The 25,987-nt window shown below is 44.1% G+C and overlaps 1 protein-coding gene across 3 annotated transcripts in view; it reads right to left on the bottom strand.

Moving 5' to 3' along the window:
* Positions 1-25,987, bottom strand: part of col5a1 (procollagen, type V, alpha 1) — an 83,557-nt gene that overhangs the window by 37,164 nt on the left and 20,406 nt on the right. For all 3 annotated transcript variants that reach the window (XM_030065401.1, XM_030065403.1, XM_030065404.1), the window contains exons 3-10: positions 19,754-19,967; positions 18,496-18,658; positions 5,088-5,219; positions 3,876-3,986; positions 3,247-3,660; positions 2,523-3,047; positions 2,340-2,396; positions 333-374 (exon numbers count right to left, since the gene is read on the bottom strand). In XM_030065401.1, the coding sequence (XP_029921261.1) occupies positions 333-374; positions 2,340-2,396; positions 2,523-3,047; positions 3,247-3,660; positions 3,876-3,986; positions 5,088-5,219; positions 18,496-18,658; positions 19,754-19,967 (1,658 nt within the window). The remainder of the gene's footprint in view (positions 1-332; positions 375-2,339; positions 2,397-2,522; positions 3,048-3,246; positions 3,661-3,875; positions 3,987-5,087; positions 5,220-18,495; positions 18,659-19,753; positions 19,968-25,987) is intronic.

Raw genomic sequence — 25,987 nt, 5'->3', positions numbered from 1 at the left:
AATCATTCTGTTCCTTTTTTTTTTTTATTTGTTTTGTTTTGTTTTGTTTTGTTTCTGCACTCACTCTACTGGGAGAGCACTGAACTTAAAATGTTCCTTCCAAAGCCCACAGAAGGAACAGAGCATAGAAAAAAAAAAAGGGGGGAACGATATCAACCAAAACCAGATTTTATTTATCCATGAGATTACAAAGCATAATGCCAGAGTGAGCAAGAGGAAGACAGGACAAAAGAAATAAAGAGTGAAAGGAAAGAAGAGGGGAAGTGAGAGGAAGTCTGAGAATGACAGACACAGACACAGCAACAGAGAGAATTTGAGACAGATTGACTTACTGTTGGCCCTTCAGGCCCAGGCGGACCCTCCACCAACATCCCCTGAAACACACAAGCACAAACACTCGTCAGGCATCACAAGAGTCACCTCTACGCCTCTCAGGCTCATTCATAGGGTATGTGCACATATATATTCTTATGTGTAGTTCTGCCCACAGGCATATTCACGAAGCTGAAAACTGAATTGTACCCGTTAAATGCATAATTGTGGTTTAAGAGTAATGCACGCATGCATGTGCGTCTTGACAAACCCGCATATCAACTTTCCATCCGGAGGTCTTTGCTAATTTAATGTAAATTCCTGCCTGTTATTTCAGTTCTGCTGGGTGGAGTGGGAGGGTGAGTGACAGCACAGAAACAGAGTCGAGATGCCCTGCAGTGCTCAGAACAAGCCGAGGACGGTACAGATGGCACAGGGAGAGGATGTGAATTTGTCCATACATAACACAGCCGGCATGTATGCAACATGTGACCGGGTGCATTGTCTTTCCATCGCAACGCATTTCAGCTTCTGTGTAGGATTAACCCCACAGTGAACAACAGTAGGGCCATCGCAGTTCAGTATGGAGTCAGCGCTGGCACTGACCCACAGTACAGTCACATTGTTATGGCCCAGTGGTTCCAGAGATTTCTCTTTGTTTGTTTGCTGTTGTGGTGACATTTTGGTTTCTTGCTTTATTGTGGGCACAGAAACCCACACAATATCCAAATGTATCTGAATCATGTTGTTAAAGCCTCTTCCATTAACCCATAAAAGCCATCTCTCTAGGCTGCATTAATGGCATTTTCTGAATAAAATAACATTCTATGGGTTGTGTGCATGCAGTGCTTTGGGAAAGAGGGGCATAAAGAGAGAGGGAGAGGGACTACTAGAGGGGGAGAGAGAGAGAGAGAGAGAAAGAGAGAGAGAGAGAGAGAGAGAGCATGACTACAATGTTGATAGTTGCCTCACCAACAGCCTACGACTCTCTAGGAATTTTGACCCAGGCTTAGTGGCTAATCACACAGAGAAAGAAAAGTGTGTGCGTCATTATGTGCGTGTTTGTGTGTGTGTGTGTGTGTGTGAAGACATCTAGGGGATGGGTCGGCATTAGTATTATGGGAGTGTGGAATTGGATTGGTGTCTGCTTTTTACTTGTTTACACTGCACAAGAGGCAGCAGCAGAGGCAGCCAACAGGCTGATACTGGGTGGTAGTGTGTATGTCCACATTACCATGGACCCACAGATAAAAGGGTGCTTACACACTGTCCTCTGGGGGATGGCCAGCGGTCTCTCTACCACACACTCCTTTACTCACACATAAACATGGAAACACTCTGTCACACCAGTGTGTATGCTGAATGACATTTGTTTGAAGTAGACCAGCTGTAGCTGTCTTGGAGGTAGGCGAGCCTCTACAAGGATATCCTCTGAGGAAATACTCAGAAAAAAATGGATTTCCTTGAGAATTTACGATTCTTTGACCTCATGTCTGATACAGTTTTTTTGCAAATATATATGATGGATAAAAGAAGCCAACCTCATCCTCACATTATTACCTATGCATGTGTGAGTGGATGCATCCGGGGTGGCTGTTGGGAATTCAGACAAATCTGAGGTGGTTAGCAGGGAGGCAGAAAAGTCTGAGGTATTTTTCAGCCTCTTAGCTTCTCTTTGTATTCCCTCCCTTCCTCCAGCTCCCTTTGTGTTTACCCTTGCCCACACTGTGTTTACAGATCATTGACAATCCTTGCATGGCCATTCTCCAAATGTTTATGCTGTAGTTCTGATGACCAGCCAGGAGTGAGACCTTGCCCAAGGACACTGCAGGATTGGTCTGGTGGGCCCCAGTGAGATCTAGCAACTGTGTCTGGCCACTCAGTCAGAGCAGAGGGATGGGTTGTGTTTAGATGTGGATCATACATATGTGCTTTCATATATAAACATCCACACATTCTCATTTATACACAGGCACACACAGCCTACATCTGCTGTTCAAATCTGTTGTTCAAATAATGATACTCACAGGCTCAATAACAGCAGGCTCTCCCTTCTGTCCCTTCTCACCGCGAACTCCGTCAACCTACACACCAAACACAGAGACACAAACATAGTATCAGCCTCCTCCTCTTCATCTGCATCATCCTATCCTCCTCATCGTCATGATCATGTCTTTGGCAGTATGTCCAGCCATTATTTTTTTTTTCACCTGTCCATAATACTCATCGGTCTCAGCAGGCAGCACTTTTCCCTCTTTGTCGCCATAATCCAGGTCATAGCCATCATACAGGTCCTGGTCCAAATCTCCATAGTCGGTGATGTGCTCCTCCTTGAATCCATCCAGATCTGTGTAGTCCCCTTCGCCACCCAGGCCCAGGTCAAGACCCGTTCCTGTGGCAACAGACCCCCCGGCTCCAGTCCCGGCACTGGCCGATCCACCACCAGCACTGGAAGATCCACCTCCAGCACTGGAAGATCCACCGCCAGTGACAGAACCGCCACCTACAGACACAGAACCTCCTCCAGAAGACCCACCCCCAATGGTGATGGTCCTGCTGCTACTGCCTCCTCCACCACCAATGTTTACAGTGCTGCTGCTGCTGCTACTGCCTCCTCCACCACCAATGTGCACAGTGCTGCTGCTGCTGCTGCTGCCTCCTCCACCAGTGGTGTAGTGGTCCTCGACACCATATTCATAGCCTTCCCCGTAGCTGTCATCATAGGAAGTTCCCACCTATAATAGTACAGGTGTGGTTAAAGAGCTGCAATAATATGGGCTAAAAAGTGATGGGAATATGAGATTCATTGCTTCTGATGGCAAACAAAAAGGGTTTCTTTTTATATAGCGGCCATCAACACATTTATTAGATCTATTAATCACACTGATGACACGTAGAGGAGTCAGGATGCTACCATGATCGACATCAACTCACTGTGGTTTTGTTGGTTGTGATGGTAACTGATGTTCCTCCTCCACCGGTGATGACCTTCCTCTCGATCTCAGTCCCTGTGCCCAAGTCAATATTTGACCCCAGCCCCAGATCCAATACGCCCCCAGTGCCTGTGCTGGTTATGGTGACACGACGGGAGGTGTCAGGTGCCGCTGTAGACTCGTCGTAGTAGGTCTCATAGTTGCCATAGGCATCGTAGCCGTCATACTCGCCGGTCTTCTCGCCATAGGCATCACCTTCGGCGGTGGCGGTACCTGAGGAGCTGCTGGATGAACTGGATGATGAGCTGGATGATGAGCCAGTGGACACAGAGGTCACCACCCTGCCCTCGGTACCACCGGAACCACCCCTGACAACTTCCTTTACTGTGGTAACCACAGTGTCTCCTCCTGTCACCTGCAAGACATAGAAGATTTTGCTGTCAGTAACCACGCCAACAATTCTCACATGGCTTTAATGATTTGGGTCACGTTAGGGCATTCCAAAACAAGAAAGAAAAATGCATAGTGATGGGAGTCTGAAAGGAAGATTTCCATATCAATGGAGAGAGCCCATCAAACATGGAGCATTTGGACTAGATCAAACTGACACAGGTACATTTTTGAGACTACCTTGACTTCTTTTGTGGTTGTATCCTCAGCACCAGGGGTGGCTTCATAAGGTTTGCCATCCATGTCCTCATAGTAGGGGTATTCGTAGTAGTAGCTGTCTTCCTCAGTGTTCTACAGGAAATTATTATAAAATTGAGAGAGATGGAAACAGAGACAATAAAAACCATTAGTCATTACATATTTGCTACTGTGCTGTTCTTGCAACATCAGTCATCTGGCTGTGGGGCTGGCCAGACACATGTGCGAAAGATCAGTCATTGATCAGATGCACACAGGAATCCTGCCCTCTGTCCGTTCACTCTCTTATATCTAAGAAATCATCTGCCTCTCTGTTGGAACTTGTAACCACTGAAAGACAAATCACTTTTCCCCTGGTTTCTAAATGAGTCTGTCATTCCTTTAAAAGACAGGTACATTTTTGAGAACCTACTAGGTATATTAAGAGGCCCTGGGGCACAAGGGAGAGGAAGAGGAATTGACTGGAATTTGGAACATGCTCTGGTTTTTTGACAGGACCCACTGACAGCTGTGGATGTTTACCACAACAAACATCCAAAGTTTTCTCTATGCTTGATCTAATTATTTCCCAAGAGATGGTTGAGATAATCATTTAATTATGTCAATAATAAGGGTGGCTGTGCATGTAACATGCTGAAGACATCCACTGAACAGTCTTTATTTAGCAGGCATACTCTTATTGGTATTGAGTGTGGAATATAGTATAATATAGGGATGCAGGGTAAGGCAGGCATCGCATCATTCCTGCATATTATTAACTAACTTCATTGCCTGATAAGCCTTTTCTCCTCAGTCAGCACTTTCCTCTGGCAAAGTGCAACTCTTTTCCATCAGCCAAGCAGCTCTTTTCAGCATTAGAGCCAACCAAGATCTGATTAGGGTATTAGAGACAATTATGGATTATAGAAAATGAACTTCCTTGACTACACTATCTCAGCTATGTGGAGATTTGGTGGTTCTCTTGTTGGATTGGAGGCCCCTCTACAGTGTCCTGATAGTGACCTCCGAATGCAGCTGTCTGTGAATCATTTCCACAGATCTATGTAAAAACGCCAAAATTGCTCCCAGTCACGAGATAGCCACTATGTTTCTGTTTATGAAAATGCCAGGGTTATGAGTAAATGTGGACAGAGTTGAGCAGATAAAAAGCTGAAGTTGAACAAAAGCTGAAGATAAGTATGTCACACCACTCACATATTCATCTGTGTTGGGATCCTGGGCCTGAGGCTGGTCGGGCACTGGCACTTCACAATCAGGGCTGTAATGCTCACAGTAATCATAGGCAGTACGGTGGTCTGCTGCAATCATTAGCTGCTGGATGTCTCCCTGGAAACCACAAGAAACAGGAAGTTATGAGACTCACTGAGCACAGGAAGTTGTTATGCATGTAAATACACAAATAAAACAATAACATTCACAAAGAAGCCAGTCTCACACTCAGTGACCCTTAGGGGAGGAATTAAAGTAAATAAATAAAGATGAGCGAAAACATCTGTGCGCAACATTAACACATGCAGAACAAGCATGTCTTAAAAGTAGGTCAAGTCAAGGGAAGGCAAGGGTGACTAAATGACAAAGAACTTTGTCCGGGGTCCAGAAGTGTCATATCGCATCAGCTGAGCACCCGAGTGTGAGACAAACAGCTTATAGCAAAGAGCAGCAAGAGCATGTGGAACAACTGATTTAATGTAGCTGTAGATGAGGGGACACACACTGTCAACCATAGGCACACTTACACATGTATTATTATTAATGTTATTGTTGTTGTTGTTGCTATTATTATCATTATTCTTAGTCATCACCATAGTAGTAGTAGTAATAGTAGGATTTATTAACCACTGATTAGCATCTGATAATGTCTGACATTTGCTTCATGTAATAGATTCAGCTCAGAAAACCAAAGTGCCATTGTTTCACTAGATGCCGAGAAGACATTTGACCAGCTTGAATGGCACTATCTATGGTCTGTGCTCCAACACATGGGCTTCAGCTAAAAGCTAACCCCTCCACGGTAGTGATAACAGGCAACATTTGTTCATCTAGGTTCTCACTTTCCATATCCTCACAACAAGGCTGCTCCTTATCCCCACTTTTATTCTCCCTTCCTCTGGCGCCTGTAGCCCATGCAATACGACAGGCGGAGGCCTCTGAGCCAATTACCAAACACAACATACTGCATCATGTTTCTTTGTATGCGGATGATATCCTAATCTTTACCAAAAATCCCTTTAAATCACTCTCACTTTTCTTAAAAATATTTGAGGCTTTTGGTAATATCTCTGGAGATAAAATAAATCGGGTAAAATCATTATTACTGCTACCGGGTAAAATAAGTGAGCAAATGACATGAATTACTTTCATAGCACCCTTAAAGCCTGCCCAGATCCAAATGAGAAATGTGCGGTTTTGCCTCGGAGCTGATCACCTAAGACAAATGGATCTACGTAGCATGTGCAATGTGGAGGACATGAGCAGACCTGCACCTATGCACATATCTAACCTGAGAGCCATTTGACTTACAGCAGTGAGTTCACAGGGTGGGGTATGGCGTGTGGGGGGGCGGAGACAGTGTGCAGCAGCCGAGCCAGTACAGAGGAAAGGCAGAGACTTAAAGAAAGAAAATTCAAAGAGGTATAACAGGGGAGACAGATACAGAAAAGAGCAAGAGAGAACAAGACAGAAAGAGAAAAGAAGAGGAAGGCTCAGAAGGATCCCTAGGCTGCATAGGGAGCTGGGTGTGTGTTCGCCACATGTTGCTGGATAGAAAGCTTGCGGCATCAAAACACTGTACTGTATCAATCCAAACATGTCCCGATCACACTTCCAAATCTAGTGATGTCATACCACATGGATTAAATATATTGTCAACTTAGCTGATACCAGTACATTTTCAGTGGTACGAGTATCTTGAAACTACACAATTTCCCTACTATGGGAACGGGTTGCCACAGAGCATGAAGTGTTTTTAATTATGTCCATTTGCCAAAAGTCTGAAATCCCTCAACAAGACTTTCCAACTGCAATTCTCCATGCATAGCTCTCTTTTCTGACTAATAGAAATGGATTTCATTTGTGGTCTAAAACAGTGACAGTTCACTGAGGAGCGCTGATTCCACCCACTGCTGCACTTGAGCACACCACATAGAATTCCCTGTCTCAGATCATTTAATAATCCTTCTTGTCCTGGCAAAACACTCAGATGATGTTCCCTACGCTGTTCTTGGCTTGTGCTATCACTGGGGTTTATGGTGGGTGCAGGACAACAAATCCCAATACTTCCTCCAAGACAGTACAACTGCTGGTGAAGCTATTACACAGGCCTCCCGGCTATGAGCTCAAAGCACCCAGGAAACGTTGTGTTGACGCTGAGAGATCTAAATTTGAACACAGGCATTCATGTGATAGCCATAATTGTTTGCGATGGAAGCTCTCTGAGCAATTTGCACGTTTGAGCCATCTTAAAGCTTTTTCTCAAATCAGGATTCATGGGGGGGATCGACTTGGTGTCAGTTTGACAGTCTCTCTTTCTCTCATCCTGCAAGTCTGTGTCACAGCTGCACTGACAGGGAATGATGGGCTCTCAGCATTTGAAATGAGGTCACATTCAGTGAGGAATAAACCCTCTGCACAGCAAGGCAGCTAGAAAGAAAGACCAAGTCTGAAGGATTGCAACTGCCTTCTAACTCGCATACCATTCTCTTACTTTCCCTACTCCAGTCCTCCAACCATCTCTTTTGGGTCCTTCCCTCTTTCTTTTTTCCCAAAAGGAGCAACAAGAGGAGTCCCAAGGTACATCCTGACCGCAAGAGGTGTGACTCTGATTTTACCCAGTCGAAGTACATATTAATGCATCTAATTTGTAACAAGATCATCCCAGAGCACTGACAACGTTGCCATAAAATATGTTTAATAATGCGAGACATGTATACACATGCACAGAGAGGGATGAAGAAAGAGGGGTAAGAAGAAAGCAAGTTAGAGAAGGAGAAGAGGAGAAAAGAGAGGAGGAGGTGTATGCATGCATTGAAAGAAATTATAAGGTCCTCATTCAGGCTGGAGAAGCTGATGGCTGTGTTTGATTGTAGTAACTCTATAGCCAAATCCATGTGGGGGGAAGAGAGGGTGAAAGGAAGCTAGAGAGAGAATGCAGACGTGAGTTGAGCTGTGCTGAATTATACTGGGCCAGTCAGCACAACCAGTTCCAGCTGTCTGAGGTTTAACTCTGTGTTAATACTGCCGGGCTATAAAAAGTGAAGCAAGGCGCTGTGTACTTTGCACAAAACCAACTGCAGATGGACAGACTGGAGAAAGAGTTAATTATTAGAAACTAACTTTTTGTTAAGCTTTTTTTTTTTTTTTTTTTTTTTTTATAAACAATACAAGGCAGTGCCCTTGTTTGCACTGATGCAGAACTGGAGCTCACTGCAGTGTGGCTACCCAGTGCTCCTAAGAGTTAGGATGGCTTAAACGCAGAGGATGAACCCTATCATTAACCTTTTCTCAAAATGTCAAAGTGGAGCTTGTCATTCCCTCTTGACAAACATTGAATTTTTTTTTTTGTTGAATCAAAATTCTCCACAAATCATTCCCTGCTTGACTTTAAAGGCTTACTTCTTCTTTTTTTAAAATTCTATTCAGCTATCAAACAAAAATACATAGATTATTCTCATTTAATCATCTTCCATGAAATTCTAGAGCACCTCCAGGCAAATATGGTGCATGCTCCTATGAAAGCACATCCTCACAGTAAAGCTATTGTCAAAGTCTGGATCCACCGTGAAGCTGGTTCTCATTGCCCTTCTCTGAGCTACAGTTGGTCTCTTCACCACACGTCACTACCGGACTCCGCCAAGTGTTGCATAAGCTGCTGTTTTACAGATGTAGCGAAGCAGTAATGATTATTCCTATACTGTACCCCATGGTGTATGTTATTCCTACACGTGTGATATAATATTCTGGCACTGAATAGTTAATCCAGCCCAGCGACCCATGGATGCATGAAATTTTCTGCATTAAATGAGATCACGTTCTCTGTATTTTACCAGAGGGAATACAGCACAGCAGCAAAGTGCAAAGTCAGGAATCCAGGGTTTGATAGGACTGCAACAGGAGGAGATGCTTGGTTAACCCCTACCTCAAAACATACAAAGAACACGAGACTATAGCTTACAGCGAGACAGTGTTTTTCTCAGCTCTCACCTCAATCATACACAAGCACAGTCACATACACAGAAGCTCAGACGTATGCGGTGCAAGCAGACATGGATAAGTATGTACTGTATATTACATGGGTGCATAAAACGATCATGCACATAAATAAACACAAACACCACACCGGACCACACCCACACACAGAAAAAAACTGTAATCATGGAATCCCGCCTCAATCCCAGAGGGGACAGCGATAAGAGACATGCAATCAGACGTTCCCGCTGGAGAGGGGACAGCGGCATTTTTCACTCTGGAGCATCATGTGGCACATCAGAGTGGTGCTTAAGGCAGGCTTTTCAGACAATAACAGGCCTGGCGCTGTCAGCATCTCCCTGGACGATGCTGAAATATGACCTCGCTCCTGGCCATCGCTCTCGCCGTGTCAAAGCTCCAGAGGAAAATCCACCGCCTGTGGCTATGTGCTACGGCCCACCTCACCTCACACACTGCATACTATAGAAACGGCTGAAGAGTGTGTGTGTGTGTGTGTGTGTGTTAAAGAAGCACAATCAGACGGATTCCATACTGAACATAAATGCTTTGCAGCGCTGACATTCAGCCACTGTAAATGTATTTTATTTCAAGCCATGATCAAATCACCTCAACTTTTCCAGCTCTCATTTCGGAGCCTCACCCTATTTGGCCCTGCCATATCACCCCCGTGTTGTTCAGGCTGTGTCCAGGTGGTGGCAGGAGAGTGTTCCTGTGAGCATCCAGTCAAAAGTCTGTTTCCATCTGAACCTGACCCATAATCATACAAGGGTGGACTGGGTTCACTGTGTTCCCTGCTCTGATTTGGAAGATAGAGTGCATGGTATGGCGAGGAATCCCAGAGAGGTTTCAAAATCAGAATGAACATATGATGAATGGAAGAAACAACCCCTCAGTTAGGAGGAGGTGAAAAATAGGAGAAAGAACATAATCTGGTGCACACATTATATGCTTGTCTTTATTTTTATCTTCCTCACTTTCTCTCTCTGTCACACACACACACACACACATACACACACACATAATACAGACATATTGCAGAATTGCAGATTTTCTCACACACAAATACACCCTCACTCTTACACACACATATACATACAAAAACACATGCACGCACACATACATATGCACACACGCTCTCTCTCTCTCTCTCTCTCTCTCTCTCTCTCACACACACACACACACACTTCAAGCATGAGGTGAATGGAACCCCAGGAAAGGCTTGTTTTGATTAGAGCATGACGTTGAAAGCCCCCCCGCCCCCCTGCTGATCAGCATGGGGTGGCTGAGCTCAGGCTCCTGTGAAAGTGACACCCTCCTGGCTTGGGGTAGCTTGGGCATAAAACACACTTTAAGGCACACACCCATGGTCATTACTGCCCTATATCCCCTGTGACACCTGATAATGGCTCTGTTTTGCCTCTCAATACACAACTCAGCAGCTTAAAGGAAGAAAAACCCAGTGTGGTAAAAAAACAAAAAATTTCTCTGCTGTTTTTCTGGTGATATGTCAGTAGCGAGGAAGGGGCAGGAGAGCTCTGCGGAGCAGGGCAGGAGACTGGGAGGTCCAAAAACTCTGGCTGTATTCGAGGCGAGCTGCTTTCACAACTTATTTACACAGTCGCCCCTGAGCTCGGAGCCTGGCCCCGGTCCCACTTGCCAGCCCGCACCGGCTCACTCAGAGCCCCAGCGCCTGGGCATTCTCCAGCCCGACCACAAAAACCAAACAACACACTGCAGAGGTCAGCGGGCTGCACTGGAGCCATAAATCAGCACATAAGCACACACACACACACACACACACAAAAACTTGGACATACACATATTTGTGCATGCACGAACACAAAGACATACACACAGAAATATACACACACACAAATAGATGTGGACACACTTTAAGCCTACACACACACACACGTGCATGCACAAACACACGCAGACACATACATTCAGACAGCTATACCGACAAATCTGGAGAATTACTGCAAGACTTTACCAGACATCAAGTACATTTTCACCCACAAAGACTTTCCTCTCCAGACTGGAGCTGGATCGCGGCGCTCAGGTCGGCTGCCAAGAGCAACAGGCAGGTCTGCCACCCCACTTATCCACCGCACAGCACCATGCCCACTCCCTCACCCTGCAGCCTCTCTGCCCCTGTCCTGTTCTTGGATCGTTTCTCAGCCGGCTCTGTCGCCCCCCCCCCCCCTCCCTATATCTCGCTCCCTCTCTGTGCGGGATTTAATTCCAATGTCTCACAGGATTGTGGGTGGCTGCATTCCCATTTTCCTGTTCTGTAGCCTGGTGGAGGCCAACGCGGCTCGTCTCACCTAACGTAGGTGGACGGTCAGAGTGTTTGGCTTGGCCGTTTGCTGTAATCTGCATAAAAAAAAAAAAAAAAAAAAAAGTGCTGAGGGTACACTTCAGGGCTCGCTGACAAAGTTCAGAAATAATGGAGGGGATACGAGGGCGAAACATAAACATCTGACACGAGTTAGAGAAATTCTCTCACAGTAATCGCCCGTGGTAGAAACTTCATCTTCCCTGGGGCCATCAAAGTCCCTTACCATAGCCTAAAATGGATCTTGTAGGTTCGGAAAGCATGTTAAATACAGCGGACACACTGCAAAAAGTCCAAATCTTACCAAGATTATTTGTCTTATTTCAAGTCAAAATGTCTTATTTCTAGTCAAAATATCTCATTACACTTAAAATAAGACATGATCAGCTCAGAAATAACTTTAGACAATTTTTACTTGTGACACAAGTGAACAAGTAAAAATTTGCTTGTTCCATTTGCAAAATTTGTTTCTTGTTTCAAGTAAATTTTCACTTGAAACAAGTGAAAATTGTCTAAAGACAAGTTATTTCTGAGGTGATCATGTCTTATTTTAAGTGTAATGAGATATTTTGACTAGAAATAAGACATTTTTACTTGAAATAAGACAAATAATCTTGGTAAGATTTGGACTTTTTGCAGTGCATGGTGCCACAGACTTCAATCCGTGGCAAACGTTGGCTAACTTCTCAGTCACTCAACAGCATCATCAAGAGAAAAGAGACTGTAAACAAAGCAAAGTAAAACACCTGAGGCACAGAACAGGCCTACGTCTTAAGATTCTGGAAAGCAACACCCTACCGCACATCAATATCCTGCTGACAAAATAAAAACATTATCACATAAGATATGAAGCAATGAAAAGCACAACAGAAACCACCCCAAAAAAACAATTACCGCTGATGATTGATGTCTCTGAAACCTCCACTGTAATTCACAGCGTGTTTTGGGTAAAATGTCCTGCAACTCCCATGACACTCTAAATGCCCCTTCAATGCTGTTACTCATCCGTTCACTGTCCATTTTAGACCTGGTACTTCTTTCAGACACCTAAAAGGGAATTCCACAACAAAACCCAAAAGAGACCAGGCACATTCATAAATAATGTCCGTGAAATATATCATTATCCTGACTCATGTGCTGGCCGGGGTCCATCTTTTTCACTGTGGAGCCACTGTTTCAGATTCGCTAAAGCCATTGAGTGCAGCCAATAATAGACAAACAATAAAACAGTAACATCAGCCATACCTATTTCACAAATAGCCTGGAAAGTGAGCCAAAACGGGATCAAAAGGGATTCGGAATATGAAAAACCCAGACATGGAAAGTGGTGTCAATTTTCCTTCAATAGCACATTCGCTTATATAAATAGTCAGAGCCGTGCGTAATGAGAGCCTCTAAAGGTGAAAAATGTTTCACACACCTTTACCTTAAATGACTTACTGTTAAGTGTCTGAACTCTAAATAAAGGAGGGGGGGGGGGCTTAATAAATAGCAGGATAATTGCAGAAAAAAAGCCTCAAGTGAAGAAGAGGAAACAGGACATGTAAAACCCGTCACGGCTTCACGATATTAAAGCTCTTAACAAGCATCAAGTCCATGTGTTCCTGTTTTTTACTGCTTTTTCCTGGCTCTGGGTGCTCCCACACCTCGCCTCATCCCAGTACAGCTCCAGACTCCAGACCCATCCACCCCCCCCCACCACCAACACACTCACTCTGTCTTTCTCCCCTCTAACTCACACTCTCCTCCCTGCTTTTATCAGTGTGGCTTCACCGTCTCTCCCACTCATTCCTTTGCTAATCCGTTGTTTCTCTCCCAGTACCTTAACCTCACTCTTCTTCCCTGTTCTTCTCAAACTCATTACCTCCCGTCCTCCACTTATCGCTTCCCCCCTCCTCTCCTCCACGTCCAGCCCCCCCGGCCTGAGTCAGCCTATCAGCGGATACCACGGAAACCTCTGGATGATGTCATGTGGCGTGGCTGCTGTTCCAAGGTTGACATCAGCGGGGAGAGAACTCCTCATTCTTTCCAGAGTCTGACCCAAACGTTTGGCTCCCCTTCCCCAACCTACTGCTATACAGACTCTTACACACTGTCTTGCTCACCTTCTCCACCATCTATCTCGGTCATGTTTACTGGCGCCGGATTAAAAATGTCTGCGCTTAATTGATGTCTGAGTGGAAGAACGGTAAACTGCACACTCGTACACACATTCATACACGGTCCTGGACGAGGGAGCTCGAGCTCTGCCTGGCTTGCAGGTAACGGCGACCAGTGCCAGAGATTTTCGATGATGAGACAGTATCGCTGCACAGCGCCCTCCCCCCCCTTTCCCGCTCCACACGCCCTCACTGATTCCCTCCTGGTCCCGTGCAGAACACCTCTGAGAGAGGCTGAGCAGTCAATCTGTCCTGTCTGTGTTCCCTCGGGCCGACCGCAGTCATTTATTTCACGTAACGTCGCTGCTCCTAGCTCAGGGGTGGGCCTTAAATTATCTACGGTTTCTCTTGACACACTCCCAACAATAGTACGAATGTCACCCTATCTGCTGCATAACACAGATACATAAATACACTACTAATACAAACATGCCCTTAACACACACATGAGCAAACACACTATCGTAAAAAGTCATCAGCAAGGCTTCAAACTACAAGAAGTTAGTGTAAAGATGAAATTACAGTGACTTTTAGGACAGTAATTATCAAGTGAAATGCCTGCCAGGCTATGTAAATATTGCCTTAAATACAGGGTGACACAAAAAAAACGGGAACTTTTGAACAATCCAATAAAACCAAGAGTGATGGAAGAAAAATATTTTATTCATAGTAATTGAAACCTGAAAACATGCCATTTAAGAAACAATGATGGCATATTCATTTTTTAAAAATTGTGCTGCCACTTGCTCATGTCTGCCAATACGCACTTCAAAGATTCCCGTTTTTTTTGGGTCACCCTGTACATTCATAATGTTTACTGGCACAAAACATTTGTTTAAACTTACACTGAAACATATAGTCTGTGCAATATGGTACTTATGGAAGATGGGCACTCTCTCTCTGCAGCCACAATAAGCATGTCAGAAACCAAACCACAAACCATAAGTAGTGCTTTCTGCATGTAAAGAAAAAAGCGGTGTCTCTTCTGGAGAGCTTTACGGGCAGATAAAACACATCACTCATGTTAATTCACCGAGGGGCACAGCCAATGCCACGGTTTACGTTGCGGTAAGCCTGACTCCGACTCCTCTCCTCTGTGTATGCTGGCTCTTATTACCTCATAACACTGGTTTATCTCGTTTTTTTTTTAAAGTCTAGTCCTGTTTTTAATAATCTTGCTTATCATGAATGAAGTCAGTCGGTTTAGGGAAAATTCAGTTTGCATCAGGTCACAATAAATAAATAAACACATATATACGTATATACAAACATAAATGAAAAATCATACTCAAAGTCATACACACACACACACACTCCAGAATATGACGCCAAAGGGAAACACACAATCCAGAAACCTGAAACTAATAAGACAAGCACACACCCCGCAGCCGGTCGCTACAAGAGTAAATCTATTCTAACCCTCGAGCGAAATTCTGGAGAAACAAAAATCAGCCCTGTCAAGAGCGGTTATCTTAATTTCACAGTTCACAAACACTTTTGTTTCATTCACTTCTTCCCCCCGTCTTGCCTGCTCTGTTTACTTTTTACATGCTGTTTTTCTAAGGAGATCAACTGGAAATTGCAGGCCCTTGGCTCAATTGAATTAAACGGCCTTCCTCTGAAATCAAATATGTTTTCCTATGTTTTTGTGCTCACCACCTTTTGGTGGTAACTGCCTTTGGCAAAAGTCAACACAGGATCAGACTAAACCATGGAGGGGGAGAAGGGAGTAAGGGGAGCGAGGAGTGCAGCTAGAGCATAATTTGGAAACTATGTGGCATATTTTCCATTTTCTGCAAGCACTGGAGCCTGTCCTGTCTCCTAACAGGCAGACACACAGCAGGAGGGCTTTAAACATCTCTGACAAAATATCTGTCTGTTCCCACGGTAACGAGCGGCCAGTTCCTGCGGCCGCGATAGCCTGATATCTTTTAAATCGTTCCTGCATCACCGAAATCTGTTGGCAAGTCATCAGAGGGAAATTACAACCTCACCAGACGGATGAACTCATATTCGGCTGATATCATCTGGAGGAATTCACCAGAATTCAACACACACACATGCCACAAAACTGGATTCATGCCTCATCAAAAAATTCCTTTCGCTCAAAAATGTGAAATCTATGTAATATAAGTCACAGCTTTACGTTGTTCCGCTTCGCACATGAATGAAATGTGAGGAAAACATCTGCAGTTCATCTATACCTTATAATGTGGAGATTTAGCTGGTCATTTGTCATATGTATTCCATATGGCTTCACAATGCTGTCGGGGATACATGAAGTTAAAATCAGACATACATCTACCCTATGGTTTGGCTGCCCCACTCGGGGATCACAGGGGGGAGCGATGTCGTAATTCTTCCTCTTTGTCTGCTCTCACTGAGCAGCCGGGAGGTCAAAGGTCAGCTGGCTCAGCATCAATCATATCATTCAGCCTCTGTTACTAATTATTATTGAGGGCCTCGGCCTCATAGAGTAATCCCCCTTTATACAAGCACAACTCTGCAGGACAAAGGCAACACTATTCCTTGTTCCTGTGTGTGTGTGTGTGTGTGTGTGTGTGTGTGTGTGTGCATCATAAATCCTAAATGGGGGTCATGCATAAAGGAATACTTCAACGTTTTCGGGCAAAATTTTCCAACTTACCCACGCGGAGTAAAGATGTTTGACACCATTTTCGCATCTGTGCATCCAGTGGGCAGCATGTCCTGTTAGCTTAGCATAAAGACTTGAAGGCTATGGGAGTCATTAGCCTAGCTCTGTCAAAGTGAGAAAATAAACCTTACAGCACAGTGTATCATGTGTATTACAAAAACACATCTTGGGATTTTTTTTTTTTTTTTTTTAAATGAGAGTTGGGTAACACTTTCTATGAAGGTCTATTGTATAATGCATTATGAGCGCATTCATAAGGCATTATAATGCATTTATAATGCGTTATAAAACATGTTATAAATGTTCATAATCGTGTATGACAACTTATAACAAGGTTTATAAATGATTATAAGTGGTGGATATAATGTGTTATAAGCTCATCATTCATAATGTTTTATACCGTCATGGCAAAGTGACAACAGTGTTTTATGGAAGAATCTGAAGTCCTGGGTGGTATACCATGTTATAACTACCAGTTATAAAAATAATATGAACTGCTGTAACACATCATAAGAAATAATAAATGCTCAAATTCTGAAATGGAATAATACCTTATAAACATCAATAATGTGTTAGAGGATGACTTTGTGAGCTCTAAGTAAAGTGACAGCATTGTGTAAGGTTATTAGCAATTATATGATACTATAATATGAAGATATAAAACATTATGAATGATGAGCTTATAACACATTATATCCACCACTTATAATCATTTATAAACCTTGTTATAAGTTGTCATACACGATTATGAACATTTACAACATGTTTTATAATGCCTTATGAATGCGCTCATAATGCATTATACAATAGACCTTCATAGAAAGTGTTACCGAGAGTTGTTTTATGACAAGTTTGATGGTGGACCTATAACCACTGAACACATTTATGTTTTCATGTGTCACAGTGATCAGCGCAGGTGTAGGAAGGTATGGCTCTCATTTCTTTTGTTTTTTTAATCCCAAGATGTGTATTTCACATACACATGATGCACTGTGTAAATATGACAGAGCTGCTGTAAGGTTTATTTTTTCACTTTGCTGGGGCTAGGCTAATGACTCCCATTGATTTCAAGTCTTTATGCTAAGCTAACACGAAATGCTACCCATATAAACCAAACCAGTGGTGAAAATCGTATGGAACATCTGGGTAAGTCGGCAGCTTGGAGTATTCTTTTAGCAGCAGCCGAGCTACAAACTCCAACACCAGCCATCTTGCTTTTCCCTTCCTTTAACTCATTTGCTATCACTGTCCTCTCTGAGATCAATAGAACGTTCTTTTCTGATGAGTCTCCCCTCTGAGCTAAAAATGAAAAGTATTAATGCTGAGATACATATCAGGTATCTCCACATTTGATATGCCCAAAGGGGCTTTTCAGAGCAGTTCTCTGATTAACATCAATTTTTCATCTCCTGCTACAAAGCTCTGCTTGAAGGATGAAAAGAACGGGAGGGAGGAGGGGTGAAGCTCTCATTCTCATGGGGAGAATCTTCATTATCACCACTCGCACTACTTGTAAAGACTGTATCTCCCTCAGTAAACAAACTGCATTACCATATTCCCACAGCTGCACAGGGATATAGCTAGTTGTAAATGTATAGATGTGTGAATATACTTTAAAGGATAAATAAAGTGAGCAGGCTCACTCAGCCACAACATGTGCTCACCTCAAAATACCAGGAATAGATGCAGAATTCAAAACTCAGTCAAACGTTCAGAACCAATAACACGATGGTTAAAAAGAGTGAAAGCAGCACACAAAGACAGGAAAACGTTTCCTAAAAAGATTTCAAAAATCGAGACTTGATGTTTTGATTTTTTCATTCTGTTGCCCTACATTTCTGTCTTGTCTGACTTGAGGCGACATGCCACACCCCCGCCACACCTGCCGATGATAAAGTCATGATAGGCTCCACCCCCTGCCCTCGATATTTGACAGGATCCCAAACGCATACCCTTGCTGCCCCAAGGGAAGAGTCTGTACTCTAAATCTACATGTATAGAATGATTTGTGTGTGTGCGTGTGTGTGTGTGTCAGCAAAACCTAATGCTGTCAAAGCTGCATATTTGAAGGTTGTAATAAATATGTGTAATAAATACGTTTTTTTCATTACATGGTGGCTTCACTTTAAAACATCTCTGTTTACCTCTTAAAGCTTGAAAAGGTACTCCTCTAATTAACATGCCTAGTCCCTTAGGGCATATGATAGAGTGAATAATTTAGCCATAAGGAGTTATAATACATACCTCAAAGACCTCTTCATCAAGTATTCTCGTTCCAAATACTACAATTCCTTTGGTGTCGATGATGGGGTGGGCACTTCGGAGCAGCTTCTGGGTGGTCTTCTTTTTACAGTCCAGAATGAGGGTGATGGTCTGCTTGTGCACACTGATGGCCACTCGATGCCACCTGGAGGGCGAGATGGGGTGAGTTCGCACACATACTGGGTTACACACCACTCACTTGCAAAATGGTGACGGTAAAGCTTGAGGGCCCCCTTTTATGCTCAACGTCTTCATTCAAATTCAAATATGCTCCTTTCAATTTAACTTTATTCTTCCCCATCGCAGTGACGTAAATGGGTGTGTGCACCACGCTTACAGAGAAGATCTATTCATTTGTGGATAGTACAGTGACCCGCATTATATGACATGTATCACTGGTTGAGTATACAATCATATCAAATAAACCTGGTAAGTGATGGGTTTGATAACATGTCACAGATCAGCAGATAAGAATGACGGGCCACTATAAAGGGACACCTGGTTCAGGTGCCAACGCTAAACCACCTGGAGATGCAACAAAGATCAGCTGATCAAAGACAAACACACACCCACCTGTTCTCTGATTAGAGAGGAAGATGCACCAAAAAGCAGAGCTAATGTCTGATATCAGCATAACACAGACTGATGCTGTCTGAGACCTTTGTCACTGAGCGGAAATGACTGCAGCCCTGTGAATTACGAGGCTTGCACTGCAAAAACTCAAAACTCAAAGTCAAAAATGTCTTATTACTAGTCAAAATATCTCATTGCACTTAAAATAAGACATGATCGCCTCAGAAGTAACTTGTTTTTAGACAATTGTCTCTTGTTTCAAGTGAAAATTTACTTGAAAAAGTGAACATTTGCTTGTTTCATTGGCAAAATTTGTTTCTTGTTTCTAGCTAATTTTCACTTTTTTCAAGTGAATTTTCACTTTTTCCACTGACAAATTTTGCCAATGAAACAAGCAAATTTTCACTTGTTTCACGTGAAAATTCACTTGAAACAAGTGAAAATTGTCTAAAAACAAGTTACTTCTGAGGTGATCATGTCTTATTTTAAGTGTAATGAGATATTTTGACTAGAAATAAGACATTTTTGACTTGAAATAAGGCAAATAATCTTGGTAAAATTTTGCGTTTTTGCAGTGTGGGACTGTGCAGCCAGTAATTCGTGCGCTGTTCGACTGCAGTGAGGGTTTTGTGACGTGCAAACAACGGGTGCCTGCAGATGCACCTACTTTCCGTCAGCGAGGTTGACTCCTCTGAAGAGGGGGTAGTCCTCGGGGCTGGGTTTCCCCGTGTGGTCCTCGTACAGGAAGACGGGGGAGCGACCCACTTCCAGTCCGAGCTGCTGGATGCCCTGTTCGTTGTACACAGACAGCAGGAAGGACTGGCTGCCCTTGTTAGGCTTCACTGTGGCCAAGATGGAAAAGTCCTCCGGGAACACATCACCTGGCAGGACGGATCGAGTGTTGGAAAGAGACAGAAAAGTCGGGGGGGGGGGGGAGTTATAAGTAGCAGTTTAAACATCAGGAGGCAAACATTACATATGTATTCAGGATGTTGTACTGCTAATATCTTGGGAGACAAATTGTTCTCTTGACTGGGAAAAAAAAAAAAAAAGTGCATTCAGATCCAGCAGCAGGTCCACTGGATGTTGTTACTGGCTGAGCACAAAATCATTTATTTCTAATGGAAACAAATGTTACAACAACAGATAAAGATAATTAACATGAGAAGACATGGGAAGATAGGTCCGGAGCACCTAAAGAAAACACCAGCCGCTTCTAGAAGGGGTACGTCTGCTGAAAACCAAACAAGGTAGGGGTAAATTTGGAAAGCACGGACAGTGAGGTAAAGGTCTGTCAGGAAAAAACAGACCAAGAAAAAAAAAAAAAAGAAAAAGCGGGAGAAGCAGAAGTGGAAAGTGGAGCGTTTCCAGCGCAGCACAGGATGAAAAGAGTAATGACAAGAGCATGTGATCCTGGGAGACTTTGTAGAACGATCCTCCAAACCCCTCCTCTCTGCTTCCCCCCTCTCCCACAGCTGATCGATCTAACAGGAACTGAAACACTCCGGCAGAGGGATCGAGAAGAGGAAATAGGAGGAGAAAACCTCCACAGAAGAGTGTCACAGATAAAGAAAGGATAAACATCTTACAAAGGGGGACATAAACACAAAAACACGAGGTGCAGACATGGAGGAATGCGAAAGAAGCGCCTCATCTGCACGGTGGCACTGCCTCCATTTTGTCAGAGCTTCATCTGACAGACATATGCCCCGGCAGCAAAGCCTTGTGGGAAATTCTCAGGATCTCAGCAAGGGGGCAGGCTTTCCAGCGAGCGCTCTCACATATGCTTTTCACACTGACGCCATTTCAGGTAAGCTTCCAGTGTTTTCGAAAGTTTGGAAAGAAGAAGAAGAAGAAGAGGCGATCTGTCTATGGTGAAAGTACCGTTCCTGCAGCCAGCTCTGGCTATCTGGATTCGTTTTGACATAAGCAAAGCAACCACTTGGCTTCCAGCAGCAGAGCCTGTTCAGTGTGTGCCGAGCAGATCTTTCCAGGAGACCGGAAAAGAGAAGTGGGGCTTGTGGTCGCGGCGGTTTTTGCAGCACCTCGCGCAGTCATCAACCCTCTCTTTTCGCCACCATTTGGTAAATAATCGGAGACAGGCTGAGCTGCGTGGAAATGCAAAAATGAGAGTTTGGGGAGCCAATCAGGAGTTCTAGAAACGACGACGCCTCAGCGGGAAAGCAACGCGGAGGCCTGGAGCCTGAGGTCGGGAACAGACGCCGGAGAGGAGAAGGAGAAAGACGAGAGGAGAGAAGAAAAGGAGGGAGGAAAAGGAAGAGAGGAGGAGGGACAAGAGGGAAGGAGCTCCAGCCGCCGCTGGAAAGTCTGGTTTTGCCATCATCTGCCATTCTCTTTCCTCCCCTTTCTTCTTTTCATTGTCCGTCGGTCAGGCTGCATCTGGGTGTCTGCCGGCCTTCCTGTCTATCTCCCGTCTTTCGATCTTTCCTTCATTAATGCCAGGCATCTAATCACATCATGCGGCGAGCACATGCCTTGGCCGTGCGCTTCCCCAGGAATTCAGCTTGGCACCGAATGAGAGGCACCGCTTTGACTGACAGGCGCGTCGACAGGACGATGTAAGGCCGAGCGCTGGAGGGAGAGAGCGTGAGCGACGGAGGAAGGAGGCAGGCAGAGACCTCAGAAAACCTGCAGAGCTGCTCCGTAAACTGCAAAAACTCAAAATCTTACCAAGATTATTTGTCTTATTTCAAGTCAAAAATGTCTTATTTCTAGTCAAAATATCTCATTACACTTAAAATAAGACATGATCACCTCAGAAGTAACTTGTTTTTAGGCAATTTTCACTTCTTTCAAATTAGCTAGAAACAAGAAACAAATTTTGCCAATGAAACAAGCAAATTTTCACTTGTTTCAAGCAAATTTTCACTTGAAACGAGAGACAATTGTCTAAAAACAATTTACTTCTGAGCTGATCATGTCTTATTTTAAGTGTAATGAGATATTTTGACTAGAAATAAGACAAATAATCTTGGTAAGATTTTGAGTTTTTGCAGTGTAAACGCTGTGGATGTATAAAATCACTCATGAGCAGAACGCTATTACAAGACGAAAAGAAGCTAATGAGAAAAAGATAGAGCAGTGAGAGCAACACATTAGAGAGAGCTCATCTCACTGCTTAGACAGGTTTAGGCAGTTTCTCATTTCCTACTCCCCTCCACATCCATTCTGACAAGGAGGCAGCTGGAAAAATTGACCTTGATCAAAATGACGGAGCTACATTTGGAGAGAGAAGAGAGACCTGGGGAGCGAGAGCCTGTCCCCGCATCCGGTATGCATGAGCCACGTCTGGCCCAGAGACAATGAGTCAGCGCTGGCTCAGGCCAGGCTGTTTGTGCTGAGGTCAAGGGTTGGCTCGGGGGTGAAAGGGACTCCATGACGCAGAAGGAAGACGTGAGGATGGGGGAGGAGAGGCGTGAAAGTGTCCAATTTTCAAAGTCACAGTGCTCTTTTTTTGGAGGAGAACAAATGTCTTCATTATTACATTTTCTCTCCCTACCTCGCTCATCCATAACAAGCTCAGTCTCATTTATGTGCTTAACCGTGTAATAGTGCATTTGTGCTCTCGGTGCTTCACTGACCCTTGACCCTGCCATCACTATGGGGACTGAGACAACATGACAGTGGCCCTCAGAAGAGAAGGAGGGGGGGCTAACTAAAAAAAAAAAAAAAAAAAGTAAGAAAGAAAGAGGAAAATGGAAAAAAAAAAAGTCCATTTCTTCACTTTCTCACTTTCTCGCCACAGGACCTAATAGCGAGGTCTGTGTGTGTGCGTGTGTGTGGGTGGGTGGGTGAGTGGGTGGACGGTGTGTTGGGGGGGTTCAGAGGATCTCAGGTTTCTCTGGAATGTGTCTCTCAAACGACTACTCTGGGGCACCAGATGAGAGATACCTCATTCCTCATTGTGTGTGTGTGTGTGTGTGTGTGTGTAAGTGTGGACATGGTGGGAATAAAACGAGCACGGTGCCAGCAGTACTGGAGTTTTCACTGGCAGCACCACCATCACCATCAGACCCCAAAAAAAAAAAAAAAAAAAAAGCCTGGGAAAGCCAAGGACTCCAAGACAACGCCAGACGGTGACATCTCAACCGGCCAATCAGGCGCAACCCGCCCCCCCCCCTCCCAATTAGACAGCCAATTAGAGTGACCTTTTATTTTGATCATAAGCGCAACTGAGTCAGAGCTGGCACATCCAGCAGAGTGAGTCAAATCAAACGTTTTTCATCCTCTGAGTACGGTATGGCTAATTCCACCGCCACTATTCTGTTTTTCCTTGGCCTGGTCTGTGGGAGAACTATTAGAGTTAATAGCCCCGGGCTTCAGTTACTGCTTAAAGGGAAGAGAGAGAGCGGTTTGCCACCCTGTCTCCGCTTTCGCTGCGCTGGCATACCTCTCTGTCTAACTCCTGACATCTGCGCCTCACTCATTCTTCTGCATCCACCAAACATTACCGAATCCCTAATAAAGCTTCCTGAGCCAGGAAGAGGGCAGGAGTCATGCCAGCGCCTCGACTGATCCTCTCTGCCATCTGTCAGTAAGCATGCATCCAGGTAAATGGGGGTAGAGAGCCCTCTGTGATATAATTGGTCGCTCCGTCATCACAGCGTCCAAATCCCTTCTTCTGCATTAGACGAGCGGCATTCCTGCGGGATTGCACGGTGATGCTGTGACTATCGAGGCTCCCTGTCTGTGGGGCTCAGCAGAAAGAGAAAGACACGGACAAAGAAAGACACAAGGAGACCGTGCAATGCAGAATGTGTATTATACACAAGTGAATGAGGTGCACACTGCAAAAACTCAAAATCTTACCAAGATTATTTGTCTTATTTCAAGTCAAAAATGTCTTATTCCTAGTCAAAATATCTCATTACACTTAAAATAAGACATGATCACCTCAGAAGTAACTTGTTTTTAGACAATTGTCTCTTGTTTCAAGTGAAAATTTGCTTGTTTCATTGGCAAAATTTGTTTCTTGTTTCTAGCTAATTTTCACTTATTTCAAGTGAATTTTCACTTTTTCCACTGGCAAATTTTGCCAATGAAACAAGCAAATTTTCACTTGTTTCATGTGAATTTTCACTTGAAAGTGAAAAGTGAAAATTGTCTAAAAACAATTTACTTCTGAGGTGATCATGTCTTATTTTAAGTGTAATGAGATATTTTGACTAGTAATAAGCCATTTTTGACTTGAAATAAGACAAATCATCTTGGTAAGATTTTGCGTTTTTGCAGTGTAATAGAAAGGTAGGGCTCAAGGGATAAGCATGTCAAGGTTTGTTAGGTAAGGAGCAAACACAACATCCTCCTGAATCAGTGTTACGGTTTTCTACAGCTTGTGATTTTTTTTTTTTAAAATGTTCAGCCGTGGTAGGGGACAGCGAGCGAGCGGCACCATCTGGCCGCAGCGGTCCAGATGATGTGCAAGAATGCCAGCTCAGAGCTCACCCCGTTCGGGGGAGGGAGGGGAAAACGTGAGAGCGGCTGCATCATTCTTTCCTTGCTGTTAGTGTTGACGTTGGCACTCGTCCATTATGGCGAACGAAATAGGCGAGGGTGAGCAAACGTTTCTGCACTGACTTCCCCGACGGTCCGAGCTGCAGACAGAGCTTGTGGCTGTGGGAATATGAAGAATATTCCTTGTGTGTCACTGCGACAAACACACGTGCGCGCATCCACCCAGTTTTACAGGGATCCATCTGGACAAAGGAGGACTCACTGGATCTGCATGGGAGGTGTGAGGTCTACACTGCAAAAAGTCCAAATCTTACCAAGATTATTTGTCTTATTTCAAGTAAAAATGTCTTATTTCTAGTTTTACTTGTGACACAAGTGAACAAGTAAAAATTTGCTTGTTCCATTGGCAAAATTTGTGTCTTGTTTCAAGCTAATTTTCACTTGTTTCAAGTAGATTTTCACTTGAAACAAGTGAAAATTGTCTAAAGACAAGTCATTTCTGAGCTGATCATGTCTTATTTTAAGTGTAATGAGATATTTTGACTAGAAATAAGACATTTTGACTTGAAATAAGACAAATAATCTTGGTAAGATTTGGACTTTTTGCGGTGTAAATGTCGAGCTGTTCGAGTGACCCACTTCTCCGCTCCTCCTCCAGGCCAGTGAAGGTGAGGAGGCACCGCCATAAGGCCTCTTCTGTTTTCAGCTCCTCAGAAGTCTCAAATGAATCATCTCTTCCACATGTTTGCCTAATGATTGCACGTCTGCACTTGTTCTTTCCAACACATCATTATACGCTGTCTGTGGTTGCGGGGTCATGGGCCAACTTGTTTTCAGTCAGAATGAGTGTGCTTTATTATCAAGGTTACGATAAAGCGCTGCGAAGAACGTCGCGCGCTTGTATTTTATTCATGTCTGGAGCAGAATGCCGTGCTGATAGTTTTGGGACTCCACGCTTTGGAAAAAAGTCATAACTCAGTAGCAACCTTAGTTACGGGGAGGGGGGGGGGGATAAGAAGAAATGGATAGAGTGATGTCATAAGTTTAGCTGGCTTCTGGAAGATATTAGCTGTACATTTAACGTCAAAGTGAGAGAGCGCAGCCAATTAAGGGACCACATTGCAGACGTTTCTACTCGTTTTTAAGGCCCTCGAGCCGCAGTCAGAGAGCTGTCCTGTTTTCATGCCGGGACGACACGGTGCCTGTTATGAAGCTCTCCGTGTTGTTTTGCATTATGAGGACTGTTATTTTTGGCTGATCTGGAGCCGTATATGTGCAATTATAGCATGTGTATCTAAACAGAGCCTCATGTTGGCTTTGCTCGCAGCAGTTCAAAGTCAACAGCGGTTGTGTGATTGGAGTGCACGGGAGGACATGCAGACGACAGAAGCCCCGTGGCTCTGCCTTAAGCCCAACACAATAATGG

The sequence above is a fragment of the Myripristis murdjan genome, chromosome 12 (genome assembly GCF_902150065.1).
Source record: "Myripristis murdjan chromosome 12, fMyrMur1.1, whole genome shotgun sequence".
NCBI classification, from domain to species: Eukaryota; Metazoa; Chordata; class Actinopteri; order Holocentriformes; family Holocentridae; genus Myripristis; species Myripristis murdjan.
Note: the sequence above shows the minus strand (reverse complement) of the source record. Positions and strands in the feature narration are given on the sequence as shown.